Raw genomic sequence first — 27,037 nt, 5'->3', positions numbered from 1 at the left:
CCTTGAGTTACTATGAGAAGGTTTCTAGTACATTCCTCTTGTCAACAAGCATTTACAAAGGCCAACTCTGAGCCAGGTGCTAGGGACACAGGAATGACAAGACAGACCCAATCCTGCCCTAAACAGGAGAGTGCCTGCACATGGTGACAGAGTAGGAGACCCTGGGAGCAGAGGGTGGGCCTGGCTCCCACCAGGTCAGTCTTAGGCAGTGCCATCTAACAGGCCCCATGCCAGGAGCTGCCCGGGAAGTGCCGCAGTCTCCTTCTTTCCGGTCGGTGGAGAACTCCAGCCTCTCCACTAGGCCCTGGCCCACCACGTGTAAGAGACTCCAGAGTGCAATAGGCCTTTGGCCTCAGTTTCCCTGCCTAGTTCCCTGCCAAGGCCACTGTCCTGGGCTGGATCTTGTGCTTGTACACCCCCAGCTGGCTGGAGTCCTGGCCACCAGGAAGAGGGGGGCACAACATCCTGAGGCTCTATCTCCAGCTACCCAGCCAAACTGCTTGGTTTCCCCCTAGGGCCCTGCCCCCAGGCCCTGCCACCTCCTGGCCATGACCCTCAGAGTTCATCTTCCACTGGGAAAGCGCCTGGGCCTCCTTGTGTCTGCCAGAGTCCAGGCCCTGAGCTCCTGGCATCTCTTGCTACACCCACGCCACTCAGACGGTTAAAACTACTAGAACCGAGCAGTTCCAGCACCATGGGTTTTACTTCCAATTTTTAGAAAACTTATTAAAATTCTTGCTTCCTCCTATCCCCCGAAGCCCAATTTCTGCCTGGCCTTGTGCCTGGGGCCAGGCTCATTTGTATGAAAGGCCCAGTGGCCTGCATCTTCCCCCACCTCTAGCTTCAAGAGATGCAAGGATGTGGCAGCATTCCAGTGGCCAGTCTCAGAGGCCGAGGAAGGACACAGCCGGCCCCCTCCCGCCCCGCCTCCTAGCTCAGGCCGGCTGCCCCCACCGCTGACGGGCCTGCCGCCCACTAGAGTCCTCAGACCCTCCGCAGGCCCCGGCTTCTGACACTCAGACTCATTCATCCAACTAACCCTTACTGAGCGCCCTCCCTGTGCAAAGCGTCGGACCGGCCACGGGGGACGCGGCTGTAGGGCACGGCCACCCCCCCAGGGCTAATGAGGAGGACAAGATAAATAGTGAGGTAACGTCGATGAGTGCAAATACTTAAGTGGAAATATATTCCGACAGCCATGACCGAGAGCTGGCAGCCCGTGGGCCAAAGCCAACCTGCAGCTGTTGGCTAGAGCTGTACAAAGTGATGGATTTTTGGGGGCCAACATTTAAAAATCTGGAGGATTTCCACTAAAATATGAGCGTTTTGGCTTCTCTTGTGGAAATCAGAAACTTTGGTAACACGGGGTCCACATTTCCCCTGGGTGGCCCTCAGCTGGAGCTGACCGAGCTATGCTGCACAGGCCACCCCACTGGTCCCCCTGTCGGCGGCCTTGGCCCCTCTGCAGTCGTCCTGCTCATGTCCTCACTCACGTTTCCTTCCAGGCTGTAGAGCATTTACCTGTCTGACCCCCAAAAGGGACCAGAGGGAGAGAAGAGGTCAGTTTCACCTGGGCTTGAGGACAGCCTTGGATGGGGGGGACATGAGCTGCGGGCTGGGCCTGAAAAGACCAGCATGTGTCCCCCCAAGGGAGGCAGGGGGAGGTGGGGATGAAGTACCGAGGCCTCAGGTACCAGGGACAGCCCGGGCAAAGGCAGGAGGAGTTAAACTGCGGCCTGGGCCTCCCAGGCCTGCTGGCTCGGCACTGCTGCTCTGGGGGGCTCCTGCCTCAGGACTGTCCCGGTGCTGCCCCAGGTCTCCTGGGATGCACCCTGGTCAGGCAAGAGCAAGGCTACAGGTGAGTGCAGACCACAGGCGAAGGTGACATAAACCCAGAGGTTTCCAGCTGGAATCTACTAGATCATCACGAAGGCACCCTCTCACTCTAACTGGAACTTAAAAGAAAACACGTCTTATTCTGAAATAGTTGTAGATTCACAGGAGGTTGCAGAGAATGTACAAGGAAGCCTCATGCACCCTCCCCAATGTCACACTCACACAGTGGGTGTGGTCCTAGCAGACGGCATGACGGCCGAGAAATTGGCCCTGGCAAACCCCACAGAGCCCGTCCAGGCTGTGCACTCGGCTATGCCTGTGCCCACGGTGTGCGTACAGAGTGTGTCTGTGGAGTTAAAATCTCACGAGGGAGGGGCAATCGGAAAAAAGTTTAAAAAGTGGAGCCGTCATGAAAAAACTGTTAAAACACTCTCCAGGCCGCACATCTTGGCCGTCTGCCTGTGAGTCAGAGGGAGGAGGCTGCCCAGCTGGTAGAGGGGCGGAGCAGTACCCTCTGAAAAGGCACTCTGATCACCTTCTGGCCTGATCTAGAACCATCGCTGGCTCCCTGCTGTTGCCAGGGGAGGCCTGAACTGCCCAGCATGGCCGCCTCTCCAGCCACGTCTCTCCCCAGACCCCCAGACCCGCAGCTCACGTCACAGCTACAGAAAACGAATGGTCCCCTGCACTCTCCGGACCCTGGGTGACTGATATTTGTGTATGTTGCAAAATGATCCCATTGTAAGTTCAGTTCACATCCATCGCCTCGTGGTTACATATTTTTCTTAGGATGAGAACTTTTAAGATCTACTCTCGCAGCAACTTTCAGATACGCAGCACAGTATTCCCGACGACAGTCACCATGCTGTACATGCCATCCCAGGACTTACTGGTCTATAACTGGAAGTTTATACCTTTTGACCCCCTTCACCCATCTCTCTCAACCCCTGTCCCTCATCTCTGGCTACCACCAATCTGTCCTCTGTACCTGTGAGTTTGGTTGGGGTATTTTTTGGTGTTTTTTTTTTAGACTCCACATATAAGTTCAAGTACTTGTCTTTTCATTTAGTATAATGTCCTCAAGGTCCATCCATGTCTTCACAAATGGCAAGATTTCCTTCCGTGTGGAGGCTGAACAGTGTTCCCTTGCATGGATATATCACGTCTCCTTCATCCACTCATCTGTGAGGGGCCCTTAGGCAGTTTCCAGGTTTTGCTATTGTAAACAGTGCTGCAGTGAGCGTGGGGTGTAGATATCTCTTCAAGAGAGTAATTTCACTTCCTTCAGGTAAATATGTGGAAGCGGAGTTGCTGGATCATATGGTAGCTCTATTTTTAATTTTTTGAGGAACCGCCATACCTGAAGTTTTATTGGAACTTGCCCTTTTGTATTGCCTACGGTTGCTTTCAACAGAAGAGCTGAGTAATTGCGACAGGGGCCTCACGGCCCGCAAAGCCTAAAATATTTACTGTCTGGCCCTTTTACAGAGTTTGCTGACCCTGCTCTAGAACAACATCTTCTACATAAGAGCTCAATAAATTGACTGATGAGTGAGTGAACCCATGATGGGGATTACTATTCTCAGAACTCCACCGTTGCAATTCATTAAGAACACGCGCACACACACACACGCACACACACACACAGACACACACACGCACACGCACACACACACACACGCACACACAGACACACACACACAGACACAGACACACACTCACGCACAACTGTATTCCAGACTTCCTCCCACAGTGGAGGGTCCCCAAGGCCTAGGAGCTGGAGAGGGGGTTACTCACAGGGCTGATTTGATTGTGGGTCTGGCACAGTGTGGGCTCAGTAAGTGCTACTGTGTTGCTCCTGGAGAGGAAGGTGATGAACAGACCCAGTAGGATGGAGGGAGACACATACCTGGGGGGGGAGGGGAGAAGGAAGGAAGGGGGGAGGGGAGAGGAGGGAGAGGGGAGAGGGAGGGGGAGGGGGGCTGAGGGAGGGAGGGGGAGGAAGGGAGAAAGGGGAGAAGGGGAGAGGGAGGGAGTGGGGTAAGGAGGGAGGGAGAGAGGGAGTGAGGAAGGGGGGAGGGAGTGAGCAATGAATGCAGAATGCGTGCTGCATGTCCCCCGGGCCCCCTGCACTTGTCATCCTGCTCGGTCCGTGTGCATGGCAGGGGCTTTCCCACCTCTGCACCCACCCTTTCAGGCTTAATTCAATGCTGAGTCTTTCTCTGTCGGCCCCAGTGAGAAATGAACACTTATACTCCCCACCCCCCAAACTGTCCAAACCCAGCCTGGCCTCCAGTCCCTGCTGCCCACCCACGACAGTCACAAGGTAAACAAAGCCCAGGTGCGAGTCATCAATGCAAAATCAAGAAAATATTTCTTAATAAAGGCCCGTGGTTCCAGCAAGTGGAGAGAAGCTGAGGGGAAACGGAGCAATTTGGAGGAGCGACAGCAGGGAGGGCTGGAGCTGGGGGCACGATTTCTGCCTTCAGCAAGATGGGGGAGATACGGACCCTTAAAAACGAAGCCTGGGTTCATGGAGTAGCACCCCTGCAGAGTGCCCATAAGTGGGGTGAACAGACAGCTTCTCATCTGCCCCGGGCGCTTCTGACCGTGCCAGCACTGTTAATAAGGATGCTGGCACTGTCCCGGACAAACCAGGGCCCGCGGTCACCTACCTCGATCCCCTCGCGCGCGGTGTCACCCTTGTCCCCAGGGCCCAACCCTGTTTAACAAGCACGCACTGCACGTCCACCCGCTCCCCTGGATCCTCATGCGGGTGATTTCATTTCATTGCTCACACCCATCTTTGCGCCGCTTTTTCAGATGGGGACACAGAGAACCTAAGTAACTCGCCAGGCCACAGTTTAAATGTGGCCCAGCTGGGGTGGCAGGCAACGCAACAAATTAATATATATCCACTTGACAAATAGATATTTACTGAGTGCCCAGCACATCCTAGGCACTGTTCAGAAAGCAGGAGGGAATGGGAAGGGGCGGGGGCAGGGACGCCCTCTAAGGAGGGGACGTGGGAGTGGAGACCCGAATGCACAGGGAATGAGCGGGAGGGTGTGGGGACATGCGGGAGCCCTGTCCAGGGCTGGGCAGGAGCCGCTCGGAGCTGAGGCCCCGCGAGGGGGGCTGCGTTGCGGGCGATTAAGGTAAAGGGCCAGGCAGAGGCCGCACTGTGTAGTCATGGGAAAGGGTTTGGACTTGATTCTACAAGTGTAACATCTGATAACTACCCACCAGAAATGACAAAATCAGGCCATAAGAAATCCATAAAATGGTCAAATGAGGCCAAGCGAGAAGACTTCTGTGTATTGTTCAACACAGAGGGGCTGCACGCTTGGTGGATATCGGCTTTGCGTTGAAGGGGAAGTAGAGTTGGCCAGCTGAAAATATGATTTAAGGTATTGATTACTGTAATTTGGTTATTTTTAAGAAATGAAAGACTTGGGAAGAACCTGTGACCTTCCCCCCCATCTAAGAGAATTTAGGAAGGGAGCCGTCATCATAGACAGCTATAGTTTAACATGAACTAGGACAGGAGGAACCTAGCAAGGCCCCTTGGATCAAAGTCCTCTCTGTGTCCCCTTGTCAAAGATGGCCCAGCAAACATTTATTTTCGAAATATTTGCTTTTCATGTCCATGTGAATTGCCTTCCTGCCCTTTGAAGTCCCAAACGACCACCCTGTGCCCCCTTCCCCTCAGCTCAAGAAGACATAAGCCTCAACTCCCCAATTTGTCCTAGGGTCTTAGAGAGCCCCCGTATGCACATATATAATAAATGTGATCATTTTCTCCTGTTAATCTGTCTCATGTTAATTTGATTATTAGTTCAGCCAGAAGAATTTAGAAGGGTAGAAGGAAAATTGTTTTTTTTCTTTCCCCACAAGGCCAATTGCAAGTATGCAAACTGATCAATAAGCAAGTGGTATTGTATTTTAATGTGTAAATTCATCTTTTTCTCCCTGTATTCCCCTCCCTTCCTTTCCCTTCATTCAGTGGGTAAGAAACTCTGGATGTCCCTGTCCCAGAGGTTTTGCAGGAAAGGAGGAAGCAAAACCCTTCCCTCTGGTTTTCATCTCCGGAAGCCTAAGTTATGGGGAGATTAGGTCAGAGGCCTCCAGGGTGGGGGCCGAGAAAGAGAAAATTTCCTTCCAGCCTCAGGACCAAAAAAGAGTTGGAATCTGGAGGGGGGGGGGGCTGGGGCATAGAGGGAGCTGAAAGTTTGCAGTGATGCCTTATTGGCTGGTACAATGGTTTCAAACATTTTGAATAAAAAGTTAAGCATAGGGTTACCATGTGACCCAACAGCTCCTCACCTAGGAAAATACATGTCCAAACAAGTACTTATACACGGATGTTGGGATGTTTGTGGCAGCGTTCTTCATATTAGCCAAAAAGTGGAAACAACACCCACATCCATCACTGATACACAGAGAAACAAAATGTGGTCTATAGGTGCCACGGAACATTATTCAGCAATAAAAAGGAATGGAGTCTGACACATGCTGCAACATGAATGAACGTAAGACACCATGCTAAGTGAAAGAAGCAAGTCGTAAAAGACTATATTCTGTACGATGCCATTGATGCAAAAGTTCAGAACAGGCAAACCTATGGAGATAGAAAGTAGGTCAGTGGTTGCCTAGGACTGGCTGTGTTGGTGAAAAAGTGAGAGTGGCTGCTAGAAGGTACAGGATTTCTTTGAGGGTGGGTTGATAAAAATGTTTTAAATTACATTATTGAGATGGATAAAAGCCATAGATTATGCACTTGAAATGGGCGAACTTTACAATATGTAAGTTATAGCTCAATAAAGCTGTTAAAAAAACATTTTTAATTAAAAATCAGGAGATTTTCCTAAAAACCCAGATTTTGGCTTTTCTTGAATGCCATGCATATTTCTCCATGGCAACAATTCATTCCCAAGTTTACCACCATCCTTACATTCACTGCTGTGTGACATCTGGCTGGCTTTACTCTTTTGTCACCTACATGGTCCCTGTGGGCATTGGACTTGAGACCTCAATCTGGAGTGACAAAACCACAGGTACTGAAGTTACCAGCTTCATCCTCCCATCTGGCCCTGGCAGCAAAGAGCCTTGTGGACCCGAAGGGACCTTATGGACGGAGCTCAGCAGCAACGCACATGGTCTCTTCATAGTAAAGCACACGGGGTTTGAAGCCAGGACTGTCACTTACCAGCTCTGTGCCCCCGTTTTCTCAACTGTAAAATGGGGTTAATATGGCACCTACCATCACACAGGTTGAAAGAGGTGATGGGTTTAGAATGGTGCCTAGTACATAGCAGGTGCTCAATAAATGGGAGCTACTGAGCCCCTAATTTCTTGTGTGCAATTTCAAATTCCCAGAAGTTCTGAAATCTGAAAGCATCTTTGTAACTCACTTTGGCCACAAAACCTGACTTGGTCTGAACTCATTTAGCAACAAACCTGACCTGAATGGGTGTAGGGCTATTCTCTGTCTTTATTTATCTCCCCTAGCATGAATATTAGTGGGTTTTACTGCAGAAATATGAATGGGCCTGCTTACAGGGTGCCACTCCAGCACTGGCCGGGTGTTATGTAATGGATAGTTTCAGAATCTGAAAAGTTCTGAATTCTGGAGCACATCTAGCCCCAAGGTTTCAGGTCAGAGGTGTGACCTGTGTGATAAAGAAAACGATTAGACTGAACCCCACCCCCTCTTCCTCTGACATTGCACAGGACAATTGTTGCACAGACCCCGGTAAAGGCAGAGGGGAGAAAGCCCGGAAAAATTCTGAAGGTAAGTCTGCTACTAGGCCAGATGGATGAAAGCGTAAATTAAAATTAAATTCCTCTCCAGAAATGACAGGGCTGTGGCACTCCTTGCCCACCTGGGTTCAGGGGCTGAGAACTGCTGGCCAGGTTAGTTTTAGAGGACAGCAAGGGTTAGAACAGGGGGCTGGAGAGAGGCAAGCCTAGGGCGGCCGTAACCTGCCAGGCCTCCCTCCCAGGGCCGAGCAGGCCCAGCCCTCTTGCAAATGCTTTAGGCACTTGTCCCAAATCAGAGATTGTCCAGGCTCCTCCCTCCCTCAAGTGCTGGGCTCCAGTCTGCCCAACAAAACACAGGCTGCAGGCAGGTGAGCCCATCTGCCCATGCAGACCCCTGGTTATATAATAAAGAAGAATTTCACTGACCTTTTCCTTGGTTCCTGGGAGGGAGACTCTAAATCCTAAGGATTTCCTGAGTAACAGAAGTGTCTTTGTTTGTGAGCCCCTCTGATCACACCCAAGTCTCTGCTAGTGAATGAGATGACTCAGGATGGGGGCTGGGCGCCAGAAAGATCTACCCTGTAATTAAAGGGTTAGGGCTTTGAGCCAGCCTGACCCCCAGGATGGAGGTGAGGGGCTGGAGACTGAGCTCAAACGCAGTCAGTGATGCGATCAATCACGCCGGCATAAAGAACCCGCAGGGAAAACTCTGGACCACAGGCTCAGATGAGCTACCTGGTTAATGAAAACGCCGATGCGCAGGGAGGGTGGGGCGTCCTGATTCCACGGGATGGGTGCGGTGGGCACAGAAGCTCCGTGCGTGAGACCCTCCCAGACCCAGGGTCTCTTCCTTTGGCTGCCCCAGATTTGTATCCTTCGTAATAACACTGTGACCCTAAGTGCAGCACTTTCCTGAGATCCATGAATGGTTCCCAGGGGGTTGTGGGAACCCTAGCTCTGTAGCCAACTGGTGGGAAGTGAGGATGGCCTGGGGCCCCCTGACCTTACAGCTGGCGGCTGCAGTGGGGCTGTCTCCCTGGGAACCGTGGCACCTGCTGCCAGCTCTGAGCCGGTGGCGTGGGAACTGTACTGCAGTGCACCTGCGGGTGTCAGGACACCCCTTGATTTGACTTCCTCTGGCAGACACTGTCAACCCCCCTCCCCCCCGCACCCCCTTGGCCTGTGGCACAGGTAACCTGCAGCTTTGGTTGGGCAGATCCCATGTATATGGTGGCTTCCTTTCTCAGACACTTGCTTTCTTAGGCGGAGAGGCTAGAAATTCTGGGGGTTACTGTCACAGGAATGACCCTAACTAGTGATGGACAGGAGCAGGTAAATAAATACCCCTTGGGTGGACAGTTCTGAGGGTGTCTACGGTCTCTCAGAGGGTCCCAGGCAGGACGAAACCCAGCGGCCCTCAGTGTCACCTGCCCATCAACACTCCCTTCGTTGGCCTTCCCCGCATCCTGACTCATTTCCCACTCTCTCTCCAAACTTCCTGGGATCACTTCCAGGATTTGCAGCCACATCTTCACCTTAGGGAGCCCAAATGAAGACTTCTGCCACTGCTGGGACTGACCTCCCAAAAGCCTCCCAAGGTGACAAGCCATTGGGACTTGCAGTCAGCCAGTTCCTTTGGGCAGCCACCTGCCACCATTGCACATAGTCTGTCTGGTCCATGGCTAAGCCCACACCATGGGTGTGCCTAGAGACCCAGGTTTGCTAATCAGATATTTTATCTTCAGCGTGGTGACTGGTTCGGAAATGAGCCTATGAACCTAGCTGGTCCAATCACAGTCCTCCTCGGAATTTTGCGAGGGCTCTTTCTACCTCTGGAATCTTACGTAAGCCTGGAGCTGCCTGCGACCATCCTCTCTCCACACGGGCGGGCCTGACTGAGAATAATGCTGGCACAGAAGAAGGCAAAGTTTGGAGGTCCGGACAGATTACTGATGACATGGTCACCTGGATGCAGCCATGCCTGAAGCCTAATAACCCTGTGCTTTTCAATTACAGGAACCAGTAGATTGCTACCACCACCACCCTTCTTCCCTTCAGCTGGCCTGATTGGGTTCTTGTCAGCTCCAATCAAAAAACTCTTTAATAATATGGAAAACTCATTCCTCTGACTCAGGCCCTCTGCACTTTCAGGCACAAAATAATACACACAAGTACTTGCTCTCTAAGATATGGGCAAGAGAACCAGTCCAGCCAGAGCAAGGGAACTGAACAGAGGGGGCTCTGGGCAGGGGTTCTTCCAGCACAGGCCCGAGGTGGCAGGTGGCTGGTGGCACTAGGGTCTCAGGAAACTCATCCTATAACGTTAAGTGGCAGTTTACGGTAAGAAGTTACAAATCTCCACACCAAGCGTGAGCGCCAAGAAGAAGCCAAGGAGTTAAGTGAAGGGGAGACTGGGGAGGAGTCTAAGACCACAGGGAGCTGTGACTGGGGGAAGCTGCGTTGACAGCCAGGGAAAAGACACAGCAGATGGTCCCCAGCTCACAGTCACTCACAGGAGGCAGCGTCAGACCAGGGCGTGAGGCAGATGGCTTGCAAACGCGCCTTCTTGAAACGCACATGCTTCGTGGCTCCCGGGGTTGGAGACCAGCCCAGGGGAGCAGCGCTTCGCCCTCCTCACATCTTGGTCCCTGAGGACTTTGGTGGCCCCGCTGGTGTGTGCAGCGCAGTGGGATTTGCACGCTTGGACACCAGGCCTGCAGGTCCCCAAACCTCTGTCCAAAACACACTGGTAGTGGCCACCTCACAGGCTCGCTTTTCAGCTCACATCTCACTCGGCAAATGACTCCCACAATTTTTATGTGTTTCTAATGCTTCTCAATAAAAATTCTCTGAAGTCACTTCAAAAGCATAGGCTAGAATTTCTTCAAAGGAAGACACATGATTTTAACTTTAATTTCTATTTGAAACACCTGCAAAACATTCACATTTCTGTCACACTACATTAAATTACCTTTCAATTTTAGACTATTTTGCATTTTAAAAAATGTATTTTTTTATTGATTTTTAGAGACAGAGAAAGGGAGAGAAAGGGAGAGAAAGAGAGAGAGAGAAACATCAATGTGAGAGCAGAGCGTCAATCCCCTTATAGGGGATGGAGCCCACAACCAGGGCATGTGCCCTGCCCAGGAATTGAACCGGGAATCTTTCAGTGCCCGGGGTGTTGCTCAACCCACTGATCCACACCGGCCAGCGCTAGATTATTCTGCATTTTTAAAAGGGAAATTATAACAAAAAAATTTCAAATCACACATGACATATATAAAATAACAAAATAATGTTGAATTATTTTGGTTAAAGGTTAAGAATTTAATTTCAAGATTAACAGTGATGTGCTGTGCAGTTAAATATATGTTTTATTATGAAACCAAATATGCCAAGATTACATAAAAAATAAAGTTCTAGCTTCCTGGATTTCAAAGAGCTGCCTCATCCTGGCTCATTTTTTGTCTAATTACAAAATTCCCTTTTCTTGTTACTTAACAAAATAGGCTTGCTGCCTTCCCCACAAGGCCCAACCATTTCCTGGGAATGCACATGGAATCCTCCGAATGACCTTCTTTTTTCCTAAGGAGATCAGCCTCCTTCTGGGGAGGAGCTGGGGGAGAGCAGGCATCTTCCAGCCTGCCCCCCTCAATCCTGGGATATAAGACTCTGGTCTCAGGGGAAGGGACAGCGTGTCTCCGCGGAAGTCACAGCAGCGGCGGGGGCGGAGCTGGGTTGGAATTGGTCCTGAGAGGAAAGCTGTGGCTCCGTGCAGGGCCCCATGATGACTTTCATGGGCCTGTTCCTCCATAAAAGGAATATTAACAATTACATTTTATGACTGCGATGGCATAACGACAAATATAATCCAGTCTAGGTTCGTTCTTATGTCTTCATTATTATTAGACTCATATTTTCTTCTGATTTTAAAAACAGTCATAATTGAAGTATTTTGTAGGTCCCTAGAAGTGCTGTGACCTCTCGTTCTGGACCAGTGGGGCGACAATCTCAGCCTCACCTCTGGCCCTCGGGCCAACCTGCTCTGCGCAGCCATCCTCTGCCAGGAGCCTGTGGTCGGGGAGGCAACCCTGCTGGCCTGGCCCTGCCACTGCTCCCCCGGGGCTGATGCCCCCGAACCCCTGGCCCCAGGCTCACCGGAACGGGACGGTCCCTGGGCCATGACCCGGCCTCAGTTTATTCAAGGACAGCTAGGAAAAATAACGCCACTCGTGATAGCCCGAAGTCCCACCCTAAACCCTGCTGAAAGCCTTCTACGTGGCAGGCTCTGGGGCTCAACAAGTCACTGGCTATGTGACAGAAAGAGCTGGTTTTCCCAGCTGCAGAATGGACATGCTAGTCCCGCCCTCCCAAGGATGTTAACACATGTGACAAGCTTAGCCCAGGGCCGGCGCACAAAGGCACATCAGTCGGCGTTGGCTATCATGACAAATCACAATCAATGGTTCGTTATAATTCATTATAATTGGTTCGAGTAGGGGCTGCCCCACCTCTGCTTTCTCCTCTACTCTCAAAGGCACTGACCTTGGGCTGAGCACCCCTCAATGTGAGCTGGTCCCCCCTGTTCGCAAGGGGCTCCCAGCAGGCCAGCTTCCCGGTTCCTGTGCCCCGAGGGTCGGAGGTGTTGCTCTCTGCTGGTGTCCCGTTTCTCCCTGGTTTATCTTCTCCCAGGCTCGAATGCACAATTCTTTCTCCCCACCGCCTGCTACTTCGGTCTTATTACATCATCTGGCTGCTACATACTTCTCAGGGACTGTTTTCTCAGGACTTAAAAGTCTTCTCCCTCCTGCCCAGTCACTCCTGCAGCTCGAGCCTATGAAAAGACCATAGGGCTCTGAAGTCAGCAGGAGCTGAGTTTAATCCCAGTTCCATAATTGACCAGCTGCATGACCTTGGGCAAGTCAATTAACCTCCCCCAGCCTGAATTTTACATCTGCCTGAAATTACAGAGACAATCTTATTAATTTTTTTTTTTTTTTAGCAGTGAGAGTCCCCCGCTTGAAGGAAACTGGGTGTTTTCGGGTTTTTTTTGGAGGGGTGAAAACTGTTTTGTACTTTTTTTTTTCTTTACTTAACCCTTTCACCTTTTTCACCCAGCCTCTCAACTCCTCTCCCCTCTGACAGCTGTCAGTCCGTTCTCTGTATCTCTGTCACTATGAGTCTGTTTCTATTTTGTTCATTAAATTCCACATGTAAGTGAGATCATATGGTATTTGTCTTTCTCTGACAGGCTTATTTCATTTAGCATAATACTCTCGAGGTCTATCCATGCTGTTGCAAAAGGTAAGATTTCCTTTTTTTTTATGGCTGAGTAGTATTCCATGGTGTAAATGTGCCACAGCTTTTTTATCCACTCATCTACTGATGGGCATGTGGGCTGCTTCCAAATCTTGGCTATTGTAAACAACCCTGCAATAAACACAGAGGTGCACATATTCTTTCGAATTAGTGTTTTGGGTTTCTTTGGATATATTCCCAGAAGTGGAGTCACTGGGTCATAAGGCAGTTCCATTTTTAATTTTTTGAGGTAGCTCCTTACTGCTTTCCACAGCAGCGGCACTGGTCTGCATTCCCACCAGCAGTGCACTGGGTTCCCTGTCTTCACACCCTCTCCAGCACTGGTTGTTTGTTGATTTATTATTGATGGCAGCCATTCTGACAGGTGCAAGGTGATATCTCATTGTGGTTTAATTTGCGTCTCTCTGATGATCAGTGACATTGAGCATCTATTCATATGTCTCTTGGCCATCCACATCTCCTTTTTGGAGAATTGTCTATTCAGGTCCTTTGCCCATTTTTTAAATTGGATTGTTTGGGGTTTTTTGGTGTTGAGTTGTATAAGTTCTTTATAAATTTTGGATATCATTCCTTATTAGATGTATCATTGGCATATAAGTTCTCCCTTTCGGTGGGGTGTTTTTTTTTTAATTTTGTTGATAGTTTTCTTTGCTGTGCAAAACCTTTTTAGTTTGATGCAGTCCCATTTGTTTATTTTTTTTTTCTTTTGTTTCCCTTGCCCAACAAGATATATCAGGAAAACTACTGCTATGAGAAATGTCCAAGATTTTACTGCCTATGTTTCTTCTAGGATTTTTTGGTGTGTTTTTTTTCTCCTAGGATTTTTATGGTTTCAAATGTTACATTTAATTCTTTCATCCATTCTGAGGTTATTCTTGTGTGTGATGTAAGAAGATGGTCTAGTTTCATTTTTTGCACGTATCTGTTCAATTTTCCCAGCACTATTTACTGAATAAACTATCTTTACCCCATTTATGTTTTTACCACCTTTTTCAGATGTTAATTGACCCTATAGTCGTGGGTTTCTTTCTGGACTTTGTAGTCTAGGCCATTGATCTATGTGTCTGTTTTTATGCCAGTACCATGCTGTTTTGATAACTATGGCCTTGTAGTATAGTTTGATATCAGGTAGTGTGATTCCTCCAACTTTGTTCTTTTTTTCTCAAGATTGCAGAGGCTATTCATGTCTTTTGTGGTCCCTATAAAATTCTGGAATATTTGTTCTAGTTCTGTGAAATATACCATTGGTATCTTGATAGGAATTGCTTTGAATCTATATATTGCTTTGGATATTATGGACATTCTAATGATGTTAATTCTTCCTATCCATGAGCATGGTATACATTTCCACTTATTTGTATCTTCCTCAATTTCTTTCTTCAGGGTCTTATCATTTTCCAAATACAGATCTTCTACATCCCTGGAATAATTCCCACTTGATCATGGTGTATGATTTTTTTAATGTGTTGCTGGATCCGATTTGCTAATATTTTGCTGAGGATTTTAGCATCTGTGTTCTTCAGGGATATTGGCCTACAATTTTCTTTTTTGTAGTGTCTTTATATGGTTTAAAATTAGGATAATTCTGGCCTTGTAAAATGAGCTTGGGAGTCTTCCCTTCTCCTGAGTTTTTTGGAATAGTTTGAGAAGGATTGGTGTTAGTTCTTCTTTGAATATTTGGTAAAATTTACCTGTGAAGCCATCCGGTCCAGGACTTTTGTTTGTTGGGAGTTTTTTTTATTACTGCTTCAGTTTCATTAGTTGTAATCAGGTGAAAATTTTGATAAGCCCTTACAGGTAGAGGGAAGAGCCCCACAACCCCTACGACTCTCCCCTCCCCCCGCAGAGGCATGCTTGCGAAACTGGAGATGGTTGCTTTGGGCCACCACCATCTTTTGTGTTGTGACTGGAGTAAGCTGGTTGAGGGGAAGGGCTGGATGCTTGGGATAACAAAGGGGGTTCTTGGAAGTTTAGTGGAGGGGAAGAAAAGGAAAGATGAAGCCACTGACAAGACCACTACAGAGCATCAAGACCCTCACCCAGCTCTCCAGTCTCATCTCCCAACATTCCTACTCTCCCTACGCTCTGCCCTCCAGCCGTTCTGAACTACTTGACGTTCCCAAGATACGCCACCTCACTGGGCCTTTGCCATGCTGTTCTCTCCACCTGGAATACCCTTCCCAAGTTGCCCATCAAGCAAACAGTTACATTTTTTCCAAGTCTCAGCTCAAATGGTGGCTTTCCAATGCCCCACCCTACCCATTCTCACCCCCGGGTGCTGCTCCTGCAGGACTCACCATGCTGGGTACATGGAGGTCAGCCCACTGTGCTGTGGTCAGTTGGCGAGTTTCTCTCTCTACCAGACTGCAAACTCCAGGAGGGCAAGGGCCAAGTAGTTTGTTTTCCCTTTGACTCCCCCACACTTAGCACAGCGCCTGGGGCCTAGGAGGCCTTGAGTGAATGTCAGCTGAGTAAATGGATAAAAGGTGAAAAAAGAAAACAATAAACAGGGTATCTGCCCAGACAGCTGGGAGTGAGGTCACCAGGGGTCCTAATTGGCACTGTGCTCTGAGGGTCACTGTTTTCCTTCTTTTCTCTCTTAGTTTCTTTTTTCCCCTTTGACTATTATGGTTATTTCCCGCACCCTGGAGTGACAGGTCACATACTTTTTGATCTACGGAATGTGCTAGAATTTCATGAATTCTGTTCTCTTTTCTTTGAGGGCTCCCTCTGCTATACATACACCTCAATTAGGGGCGATTATTTCCCTACCAGAAGCTCAGCATTGCAGCCTCATTAAACAGAGTATTCTTCCAGTGCACGAAGACCAGGGTTAGATTGATAGAAATTCAATTTACACTGGGCTTTTTAGGAGCAGCTGTCTCACACGGCCAAGCCACCACTCTATCTGTCAGGCTACCTGAAGTTATAGCTATAGGTCCTTTTATTCCCTCCCCCACACCCTGCTTAACCCCTTGTGACCTGGATCTGCTGAAACTATTCTGGGTACCTGGCCACCTAATCCAGCGGCTTTTTCTTGGAGTCCCCCATTCCCAGCTCCCTGGGTTATACGATGCCACTGACCATCCTGTTCTTCCTGAAACCCTGAAATCCTTGGCTCTGTGGCATCTGCCCAGGATCTCTGCCCACCTCACACTGGCCCCTGAGCTTCTGGGTGAGTTTGCTGAATCAGCTTCCTGCTAGGCATCTCCATGCGGATGTCTCAAAGGCAAAAACATTAAAGCAGATGAGTGTTCTCCACCCCAAAAAGGCTCCCCTTCTATATCCCTGTGAAAGCCACCACTGCCAGCCCATTCTCACAACCACCTCCCTCTCCCAAGTGCCATAGACCCCTCCATCGCCAAGCATGGGACGTCCATCTCCTGAATGCATCTCAAGCCACTCCACCTCTCTCACCTCTCTCAGCCACCCGGGAGCTTCATGAGCGCTGGAACTATCTGATCATTACTATCACCCACTGTTTATTAGCACTGTGCCAGGCACATGACAGACACCAATAAGCACTGAATAAGTGAGTAAGTGAGCAAACGATCCCATTTTATAAATTGCAGCACTGAGGCTCAGAGAAGAGGAGTGACTGTCCCAAGTTCATCCAGATGGAACAACCAGGACTTAACCCACTTTGCCCCCACTCTAAGCACGGGGCTGTTTACGACGCGTCCTTGCCCGGCCGGGGCCTGGGCCTTACCTGAGAGCACCGTGAAGACGGCGGCGAAGGCATTGAGCTTGAGCCCGTCGATGACATTGCTGGAGTGGAAGAGCTCGAGACACATGAGGCTGAAGCCGACCACCAGCAGGAGAATATAGAGCACCTCGGAGACCACTGACAGCCACAGCACCCCTGTGACAGAGGCAGAGCTGTGAGACGCGGGGCACGCAGGGGCAAGCTCCGTGTGCACTCCACCCCACGCCCTTGGTCAGGGGATCGAGTCGTTTTAGAACAGACCTCAGCTGACTAGGGTACGACCATCGTGGCCACACACCCTCCTCACAAGACTGGCTCGGGAATCCCAGCCAGGGTGGCATGTGACCACGAAGTGGGCCCGTTCAGATGGGCGGGAAGAGCTCCTCTCCTGTGGCTATGCCCGAGCCTCTCTTTCTCTTCTCATCTGTTAGATGGCTGCCACCCGGAGCCATCCACAGCCAGGCGGGCACCTGCCTTAGGATGAAGCTGACACTGTGGTTACTGAGCAGAGCTATAGAAAGGGGACCTCATTGGACCAGCAACCACCAGCCCTGAGTCAGTGTGACCTGCAGCTATGAGTATCCCAACTCACACACATCCTGCTTGCCCTCAAGGGACACCTGTGATTTTATCTGCCCTGTGCCCTACTCCACTTTTTTCTCTAAACCACCACTGCCACTCCCACAGCTTCGACCTCCCGGTTCTCCTAGGAGCTGCCACCTTCTGCTATGGTCCCACCCTTCTGGACACAGCTGATCGGTTCGATATGATCCTGCGACCTAGAATTGGCCGATCGAAGCCCTTCTCCAGGAATCTGTGCCTGGAAACACAGACCGAGGCAGAAGGAAGGCTCAGATGAGATCCAAGCTCTCTGACAGTGTGAGCGCCTGTTCCAGCTGTTCCTGAAGGCCAGACGCACTCCTGTCCTTCCAGCGGTTTGGCTGTTCAAACCTACTTTGTAGTCCCTGAGATAGCACAGCTCTCTTCCCCTAATTGCTCCAAATTGGGTTCCCATCATCTACTACTTAGTTTAGGGGCCATTTTCTGTTTCTCCCCTCCTCGCCCGCCCCCCTTCTTCCTACATGCTTTTTATTTGGAGATTCCCTGCCCTCTCTCCATGTAGGCAGTTCAGTTGCATCTGAGCCACATCCTGACTCCATGGTTGGGCACATGACTCGTATCTGGCTAGTCAGAGCTCCATGTGCCCCCTGACTCTAGTCATGGGTTCAGGAATGAACCTCTCTATGCCTCAGTTTCTTCACCTATAAAATGAGGGTAATATAACACCTACTCATAGCATTGTGCTGTGAGGATTCAATTACCACGGCACTGTAGAGCTCGAGCGTAGTGCACAGTGAGAGCTCAGTGCATGTTGTATGGGAGGAACATGGGGGGGGGGGCTGGAAACAGAGCCCAGGGGCTCTTGGGTGAGGTCAAGGCTACAGACAGAGCAAGACGGAGAAATAAAATTGTGGGAGCAGATAAGATTTCTGAGGAAAAGGGTGGAAAGTAGAAGATGAAACACATCCCCGTGACTTGTCTTCCAGACTGCGCTAACCACATGGTCTGAGCAAGACCCATACTTCAGAGAAAGGACTATGAACCAGGCTTGCCCAGTCAGGGACGAACACATGACCCAAGTCAGCTCAACAAAAGTCAGCCACGGGGCTCCTGCTGGAACTAGTAGGGAGGAAAATTCCTTCCTTTCCACTGGTTTTGAGGCTAGGAAGATGTAAGGGTAGAATTGGCTGGGTCACCAGGTGGCAGATGTCAAAGAAGGCAAACCCAAGAGGCGAAGGAAGATTGTGTCCTGTAACATTGTTCGAGCCCCTGGATCCAGCCATGCCTGAAGCTGCCAGTCGTCTGTTCTTTCAATCACATGAACCAATTAACACCTTGTCTTTGCCTAAGCCGATTTGAGGTAGAATTTCTGTCACAACTAAGAGTCCTGATCTTCAGCTTTTCTGTTCTCTGACGCAGTCAAATGTGTTCTTTCCTACCTCTCTGCCTTTGCACAAGTTGTTCCTTCCACTTGGACTATCCTAAGGGCACCCAGCATATATGAAGCAAACACACAGCAATTTCAGAGCCCCTGTCTGCTCCCCAAGGAAGAAGGCAGGGTCTCAAACACCGAATACTATCTAGCACAACGGGGCTTTCCGAGCTATGGAGAACTTGTGTGTGTGTGTATTGTTGTTTTTTCTCCTTTCTTTCTTTTTTTTTTTTTTTGGTTGCTACAGAAATATCCCATCTCCTGGGCAATCCCTTGGATTTCTGTAAAAGAATAATATGCATTTGGCAGCCTGGGTGCTGTTAAAACACCCCCTGGCACGGCACACTTGCAGCCTCCCAGGCCCTTCGCTGGCCCGGGGCCCACCAGGCGGCAGGGAAGGGGGCAGGAGATGCAGGGCAAGCTGGGCCACCTCTCCCTCCCGGCAGCCTTCACCTCCAGCTGCTGCTGCGCCTCCCCAGGGTGGCTCCCTGACTCACCTGCCTCCCCTGCGCCGACCCCTGCCCCCCAGGGGCTCTCATCTGCCCAGGGGGGCCCTGGGCCAGGCCTCCATGCCCCACCTCACCCCTCCCAGCAGGGCCCAGCGCTGCTTTCAGGTGGGACAGCTGTGGGGGTGGGATGCTCGGGAATATCTCAGGTGCAAGCTGGGGTCATGCTCTTTATTCCCACCAGATTTATTTCCTTGTTCTGCCCACTGGGCTCAGAGCATCCGTCTGAAAGCTTCAGCCCACCCAGGCCAAGAAAATTCATAACAATAAGAGCTGTTGTTGCTATGCCGATAGTAGCAACAGTAGTCGCAAAAAGAGCCGCCGTTACTAGGCGTTCATCACGTGCCAAGTCGCACTGGCCGGCGGTCCCCCACCCGGCCCGTTCGCACCTTTCTTTAGTGTTCCTCTCCTTGGAGGATTGTCCTTGGGCAACTGGAGCCTGTTCTGCCATCTTCATTCAGAAAGTGCTGCAAACTCACATTTCTCTCTATGCTGTGGTCCGCCAGCAGCTGACCCATGGCCCTGTCCTGTGGCTCTGGCTGTGACAACCCTGGGATGTGACCCACACTGCAGACTCACACTTGCCCCCGGGGTCAAGACTAAAGCTGCCTCCCTGGGCCCTGCTGACATTGTCCCCTTACTCGCCTTCCTCCCTTCCCTATCCTGCTTCCCAACCGCCTTACTCTCTCATGGGCATTTTCTTTATAAAAAACCTGCCCAGATCCTCATTTCAGGGTCTACTTTCAGGGAATCAGACCTCAGACACTAATATTTCCCAATCCTCCCAACAACCTTGCAAGGTCATGAGGTAGCACCCGTTTTACAGATAAGCAAACTTAGGCTCAGAGGGATTAAGCAACTGGTCCACACAGCTAGAGAGTGGTATAGACGGGATTCAAACCCAGGCCCCTCTGAGTCCAGGAGCCACCACAGGTAGAGAGCTAGGCTGGCAGGGGGAGTGGCCACTGTGTGATCATTCTCCACGCTCGCAGGGGCCCTCCGGGTGTGGGGCGCAGCATTCCCCAGCCATGGATCTCATCTGTCTGCTCTCTAGCGTCCCAAACAACTCCTGACCCAGGATTCCTGCAAGGTGACGGCCACGAAAGGGGAGGGGGAGGGGGAGGCTTCAGTTCTCAGCAATCCCGAGCCCAGCTGGCCACCAGGTACGGTGGGAAGGAGGCCACAGGGAACAGCAGGTGGGTCTTGAGGACACTGGAAGCCAGGCCGGGAAGGGGGGCTGCACCCATGCTGCAGAGACAGGTGCCATCCTGAAGCTCTCAGCAAGGGAAACTTGTGCTGGGGCTGCTCCGGAAGGGGTGTGGGTGGGGAGACCAGCCAGGGGCTTTTGCGCACTCCATGTGAGGGATGGTGGTAGCCTGGGTCGTGGCAACAACGGGCTTGGGGGCAGGCGGGGAACCTGATGGCTCCCGAGGGGTGGGCTCAGCGGCCTGCTGACCATGAGTGTGGTGGTAGAGGAGAGGGAGGGGTCCAGAGGGGTGCCCTGCTTCCAGCGTGGGCAGCTGAGAACGAGATGGTGCTAAGGCATGAAGATGTGGAGGCCACTGGACATGCGGGGTCTGTGCCAGCTGCAGGGCGTCCAGGAGGAAGCTGCCATGCCACTCCGGCAGGGCACAGGCGCTCACTAAATGCCCGCTGTGGCTGTCCACTGGACGGTAGCTGGAGGTACGGGAGGGGATGAGGTGCCCGTGAAAAGCATGTGGAGCAAAAGCAAAGAATAGGAGGTGGGATCCGCTGAACATGAATAATCCAGGGAGGGGCTGTGGAAGGGTAGAGACACCAGGGGTGTGGCCCCGTCCCTGCCCACAGCGCTTCCTCTGAGCACATGCCCACCTGCAGTACCCGCACCCCCCTGCCTGCCAGAGGGCTTGCCCTGGTCTAGAGCACCCCCCCCTTTGCAGCAGGTGGGGGATTGACACCTCCCTGCCGTCACCCAGCAGCCCTCCCCGGGCCTGAGGGAGGGAGGGGGTGCTACCCCCAGTGGGCAACACGGGGAGGGAGGTGCTACCTGCATGGTGCTAAGTGTGTTAAACCACAAGGTTAGAGTGAGAAAGCTATTCACTTTCCCATTAATTTTTAAATAACACCTCAATCAAAAGTCTCTATTTGATGCTAATGTGTCCTTAACACCTTTCCAGCACTTGTTAATTGTTTAAGACAACGAGAAGCTCAGAATCCTCAGCAGTCTCTAGACAGACTTGAAGAACATTTTGACAGTTACTTTCTGGCGGTGATCTCCGTCCTCCCCCCCCCCCCCCTGCCCCTGCCCCTGCCACCCCCTCTCTGTCTTGAGCCGCTTCTTTGGCTGCGGCTTCATCTTCCTGCCCATGACCACAGCCCCGAGGTCCAAGGTCCACTGTCACAGCTGCAGCTCTACAGGCTCTGGAACACAGTTCCCGCCCTTTTCTCCTCATGCCCAAGGCTGGTGGCAGCTCCCCTCTGTCGCCAGTCTGGGGGCCCAGTCTCCTAGCCCTTCCCACACCTCTTTAAGGAGTTATTTCAGTGCCTTCATCTGAACCATTTGGGGAATTCTGTTCCCCTCAGAGACCGTCCCTGACACATGGTTTTTATGCCAAAGGATCTAAGTAGAGCGAGGATCTAAGCCAGTGGTCTCAGGGTGGCTGCCTGACCTGGGACAGCAGCACTCGGGGACTTGGGATGTAAATTCTTGGGCCTCACCCCAGACTAACTGAATCAGAAACTTGGGGGGGGGGGGCAGGTCCTCCAGGTACTGCTGATGTAGACTCAAATACGAGCACCACTGATCAAAAAAAGCTCCCTCTTAAATGCATGTATAAAAGAGTGAGTCGACCTCAGGAAAAACTGAGTCAACGCCAGACAGTAGGTGTTGGCGTCTGGCAAGTAGAGAGCAGGTGGATGGCAATAGTGGAACATGGTGCCGGGCCTGGCCACCACTAGTGCTCGCTCTCATGAGTGCTGTGGGCCGCAAGGAAGGCGGGACAGTGGGCCTGCAGCCTCCAGGAGGGCCCGCGGGCCTTGCCTTGGTGACACCGAGAAGGCTCACTAATCACAGGGATGACTGCTTCAAGTCTCTGAAACTTGCACTGGTGGCTGGATTTGCAGCTGAGAGCGGTGACCTCCAGGAGCAGAAGAAAAATGATTTCTCATCAGGTGCGGGGCTGTGGGATGACAGCTAATCCTGTGAGCTGCACTTTGGGCCTAAAAACCAAAGAGCTTTGTGATGCCAACTCTGACCCGCCATTGATGGAATCGATGCGTTTACAAGAACAATTTCCCTTCGATTTCCCTTCGATTTCCCTTTGCCTGGATCCGGATCCCACCCTTGCTAAGACTTTCCACAGCCGGCTCCCTGGCTGACGGGGAATCACGGGTGAGACGCTTGTCTGGGACGTGCAACCTTGGCTGGGGCCTCCCCTCTGTCTCTGGGCTCCCGCACATGAAAAATGGGCATAATAGACTTGTCATGGGCACTCAGTGAGAGAACAGCTATAAATCATACGAGACTGGCACATGGGAAATATTCAAGAAAACTAAGTATTACTATCACTTTCTAATAAGTATAATTATTAGCAATTATTATAATTATTATAATAATTATGTGAGGCACAGGGGTGAAGAGCACAGGCCTGGGCCAGGCCACCCAGGCTGGCTCCTGGCTCTGTCGGTCACTAGCAGGGGGCCTGGGAGAGAGAGAGAGGCTCCCGCTGAACCTGTTTTCTCGCTTGTGAATTGGGGATACAGTACCCACTTCATGGGCTGCACTGATGGGTACAGTGCTTGGGGCAGTGCCTGGCACGTAGCCCATGTCGCATAAGCGCGGCTGGTACTGTTACGGCTGTCGTCGTCACTACCAGGGAATGCAGCAGAGGAGGCGCAGGCTGAGACGAGCAGGTGCGGCTCAGCCACTGGGCAAATAAAACCCTTACGGGAGCGGAGGGAATTGTTGCAAAATCAGATGAAATCTCAAGACGCAACGACATTTCAAGAGAAAACATTTTTCCCCCCAAGCCCATCAATTTAATATGTCAAATCAATAAGTCATGGCGAATGGCCGCTGGCTGTAGGCTTGGTGACACGCTCCCTGAAACCCAGCATGTTAAATCATGTAAATGACACGGCCGGGACCCCTGAGGCTGGAAACGGCCCCGACAGCTGCTGTCGGTGAAATGTCAATAACGGAGGCTCAGAGAAGTCAGGGGCCTCGGAGAGCCACAGGGAGGGACTCCGGGGGTCACTGAGCTCCCAGCCCTCCACCTTCAGCTGAGAAGTTGGCCCAGAGAGCAGTTAGGGTGCGCCTATCTCAAAGCGGGTGGGGAGCGATCGGGGTGGGGGGCCAGTCTCCCACCTCCGGCTGCTTGGTGTAGCGTGACTGGGGAGTGGGGTGACTCTCCCAGAGGCACGGGGATTGAGGTTTGGGGGGAAAGGGGCTGCCTTGCGGAGGATCTGCACTGCACGTCAGCAGCCCTGAGCTCCAGCCCTGCGGCTGTGGGACCTCTGGAAGGCTCCCATGCCTCAGTTTCCCTCTCAGACAAGCTGCCAACAGACCAAATCCAGCCCTCAAAAATGTCTTGTTTGGCCCACACAGTATTTTAAAAATATCTGAATTCATTATCAACATTTAAAAATAGGAGACTTCCCATAAAAATACAGATTTCTGGATTCGTTTGCAAAATGGTTAGTTGGGGCAATATTGGGCAGGCATCCACACATGATGACCGTGGGGCTAGGCTGGGGCTGCCCCTCAGACAGAGCGCGAGCTCTGGCCGCTGCAGACCGCCTGGTGCCCTCACCCTTCACGGTCCCTGCCTAACTCTCGTGAGCATTGAGCTTACAGTCCCCCTAAAATGATGTCTAGAGTCACTTCTGTCCCTGACATTGTGGCAAGGCAACATTTAAGACCCCGCAGGGTCCTCCCTGCTGTCTACATGCAGGAGTGAAACACCCAGCAAACTCTCAGCTGTCCAGCTTTCCCGGGAACAGTGGCTCCAGCAAACACTGTGCCACCCCACACATGAGGGTGCCAGTTTTCAAAGAGTTAGATTAAAAGGAAAGGCATTCAGCTCTAAAAATATGCCCAGACTGATTTAGCGGAGCCAAGAGCAGGGATGTGAGAGCTACTCCCGAGTCACCTTGGCCGTCCCAGCCCCACATCCGTCCCCCGAAGGCCTGAGAGGCCCTGTGAGAGGCCGAGGTCACTGGGACCTCCCTGCAGGGCGGCAGACAGAGCCCTTTGGGCTTTGCCTGGAGGTCACGTGGAGACCCTCGGTGCTGGCACTCATGGGACGTGTAAGGACAGTGGGAACGGGACGCCACTGCAACGCCAATCAGTGTGCTGCCTGGAAACACGGGCCTGGGTGGGAAACACACAGGGCCTGGGTGGGACCGCTCTCTGTGTCACCATCTTTTCTAGACTGTCCTCTCCTGGAGCCTCACCACTCACAGCCAGGTCCACAGACCAGCAGCAGCGGCCCCTGGAGCCTGCGGGAAACACAGACTCTTGGCCCCGCCCAGACTGGCAGACTCAGGATCTGCCTTTCCACCAGCTCCCCAGTGATCGATGCACAGTCGGCGTGGGGAGCACTGTTCTATAGGATGAAGCTCAAAGGCCTCCGGGCGGCTTCCAGTGCCCTTGACAAGGGGCCTCCCAGTAGCCCCGATCCCCTGTGCCCTCAGCACCTGCCGCTTGTTGAAGGTCCCACGTCTCCAGCAGGCCCCAGCCTGGGAGTGTTGTCCCCTCTGGAGCAGCTGCGTAATGGCCTGCAAAGGTACCCCTGTCCTAACCCCTGAATGTCCCCATCCAAAAGTCTCTTGCATGGCAGAAGGGACCTTGCAGGTGTGGCTGCGATCTTGAGACAAGGACATTATCCTGGATTGTTCAATGGACTAGTGTAATCACAGGGGCCCTTAAGAGAAGGAGGCAAGAGGGTGAGAGTCAGGAATAGGAGATGTGATGACAGAAGCAGAGGTCAGAGTGATATGGGGCCACGAGCCAAGGGATGCAGGTGGCCTCTAGAACTGGAAAAAGGCAACGACATAGGCTCTCCCTGGAGCCTCCAGAAAGGAAGGCACTCCTCCCAACACTTTGATTTTAGCCCCATGGGCTCATTTCAGAATTCCGATCCCTAGAACTGTAACATGCTAAATCCATGTTGTTTTTAAGTCAAGTTTGTGCTAATTTGTCAGAGCAGCAAAAAGAAACTAATACATCTTCTCTCTTCATTGAACATCACCTCCTCCAAGAAGCCTCTCCTGACTACCCCAGCCCCTGCTGTGACCCAAGACAGACCTCAGCGAAGAAGGAAGCTTCTCCCCACCTCCAGGGAAGTGTCTCACTGAGGTAGAAGAGCCTGGGCTTGGGCCAAGCAGGCCTGGATTTGACTTTGCACCCTTCCCTGATCTCTCTGAACCTCAGACTCCTCTGGGCAAGTTAAATGAGACCGTGGCTGCAAGCCCCCAGTGTAGCTCCTGGACACTGCAGGTCCTCTGTAAGCGTTGGTGTAGCAAGCTGGCGTGCTGGCCCAGAAAAACTAGTCTTTCTCCGCTCTAACCAAGGGACCAGCTAGTTTACCATTGGACCAGATCTGACGATGCCTCATTGCCCCCAGAGTTCTGCAAGGCTCCAGTCCCCGTCAATTTAGAAATGACTCCGGCAGGCATGCCCTTTAGAAATGGCTCTGTGGAATCCGGGACAGTCACTGAACATTTGAGATGTGTCATGGTGACCTTGGCCTTTGGCATCACAATGACCTTTCTTTCTCTTTAGGATCCAGAAGCTGGTCTCGAAAACAAGCTCTAGCCACACAGGCTGGGGCCTGGGGAGGAGGCTGGTGGGGGAGTGTGGTGGCAAGGACACGGACGGCCAAGGTTGAGCTCCGGCCCCACCGCAACCCCCAGCACCTTGGGAAAGTCCTGTGGCCTCTCTGGGCCTCCCCTTCCCCATCTCCAAAACAGGGTTGCTGCCCAGCCAAGGAAACAGGACCGGGGAGGTCAGAAGTTGTAAACTAGGCTGAAGACAAGTTTTTGAGATTTTTTTGTTTGCTTTTCTGGGTTTTGTTTGTTTGCTTGCTTTCTCTGTCTCTGCCTCTCTCCGTATGTCTCTCTACCTCTCTCTGTCTCTCTCTTTCTCCCTTGGTATAGGCGATATTTTTAAAATTTTGAATTAGATGCCAACATTTAAAAATGGGAAAATGACATGAAAATCTAGATTCTTCTGCAAATCTGGCAAGGGGGCCACATTCCCACGTGAAGACAAAGGCTGGAGCTGGGTGGCCGCTGCTCCCTGCAGGCGGCAGATGCTGTCCAGTTTCCACAGTCCCCGCCCTTCCCTGTAGTTTCCTGCCCTGGAGGCTGCGGAGGCTCTGGCATGGGCTGCCAGGAAAGGCATTGCATCAGAAGGGCCTCCAGACCCCCACTGGTCCCTACTCCAGCTGCCAGACTGGAAGCCCGGTCCCCTCAAAAACACATCTGTGAACACACAACGGCACTGGTCACCGTGCAGGGGAGAAAAGGCCACGTTTGCCCGCCATGCGGTGGCAGTAGGCCCATGGGTTAAGGGCATGGCCCACGGAGCCAGATCACCTGTAGGCAAAACCCCAGCTCTGCTGCTGACTTGCTGTGTGACCTTGGGCAAGTTACTTCACCTCTCTGAGCCTCAGTTTCCTCATCCACCTCAGAGGGCGGTTGTGAGAACTGAATTAAATGAGATCTGTAAAGAGGCATAACCCAGGCTTAGCTCATGGTAGGCCGCGACAACGCTAGCTCTTTCCATTTAACAGAGGAGAGCCTGAGGCTTGAAGAGAAGACAAGAACCCGTCTGTCTCAAGCCTGACAGAGCCAGGCTGAGTGGGGGTGGGTAAACCCTGTCCAACTGGGTGATCAGGGTTTAATATTCACCCAGGACCCTCAGACCAGGCA

General features: G+C 51.6%; 1 protein-coding gene across 3 annotated transcripts in view; it reads right to left on the bottom strand.

Annotated features, from left to right (window-relative positions):
- Positions 1-27,037, bottom strand: part of GSG1L (GSG1 like) — a 187,841-nt gene that overhangs the window by 54,904 nt on the left and 105,900 nt on the right. For 2 of the 3 annotated variants that reach the window (XM_081132984.1, XM_081132985.1), the window contains exon 3: positions 16,628-16,780. The exons of the other annotated variant lie outside the window; for it this stretch is intronic. In XM_081132984.1, the coding sequence (XP_080989110.1) occupies positions 16,628-16,780 (153 nt within the window). The remainder of the gene's footprint in view (positions 1-16,627; positions 16,781-27,037) is intronic. 3 annotated transcript variants of the gene reach the window in all.

Source organism: Miniopterus schreibersii (assembly GCF_964146895.1).
Source record: "Miniopterus schreibersii genome assembly, chromosome: 3".
Classification (NCBI taxonomy): Eukaryota; Metazoa; Chordata; class Mammalia; order Chiroptera; family Miniopteridae; genus Miniopterus; species Miniopterus schreibersii.
Note: the sequence above shows the minus strand (reverse complement) of the source record. Positions and strands in the feature narration are given on the sequence as shown.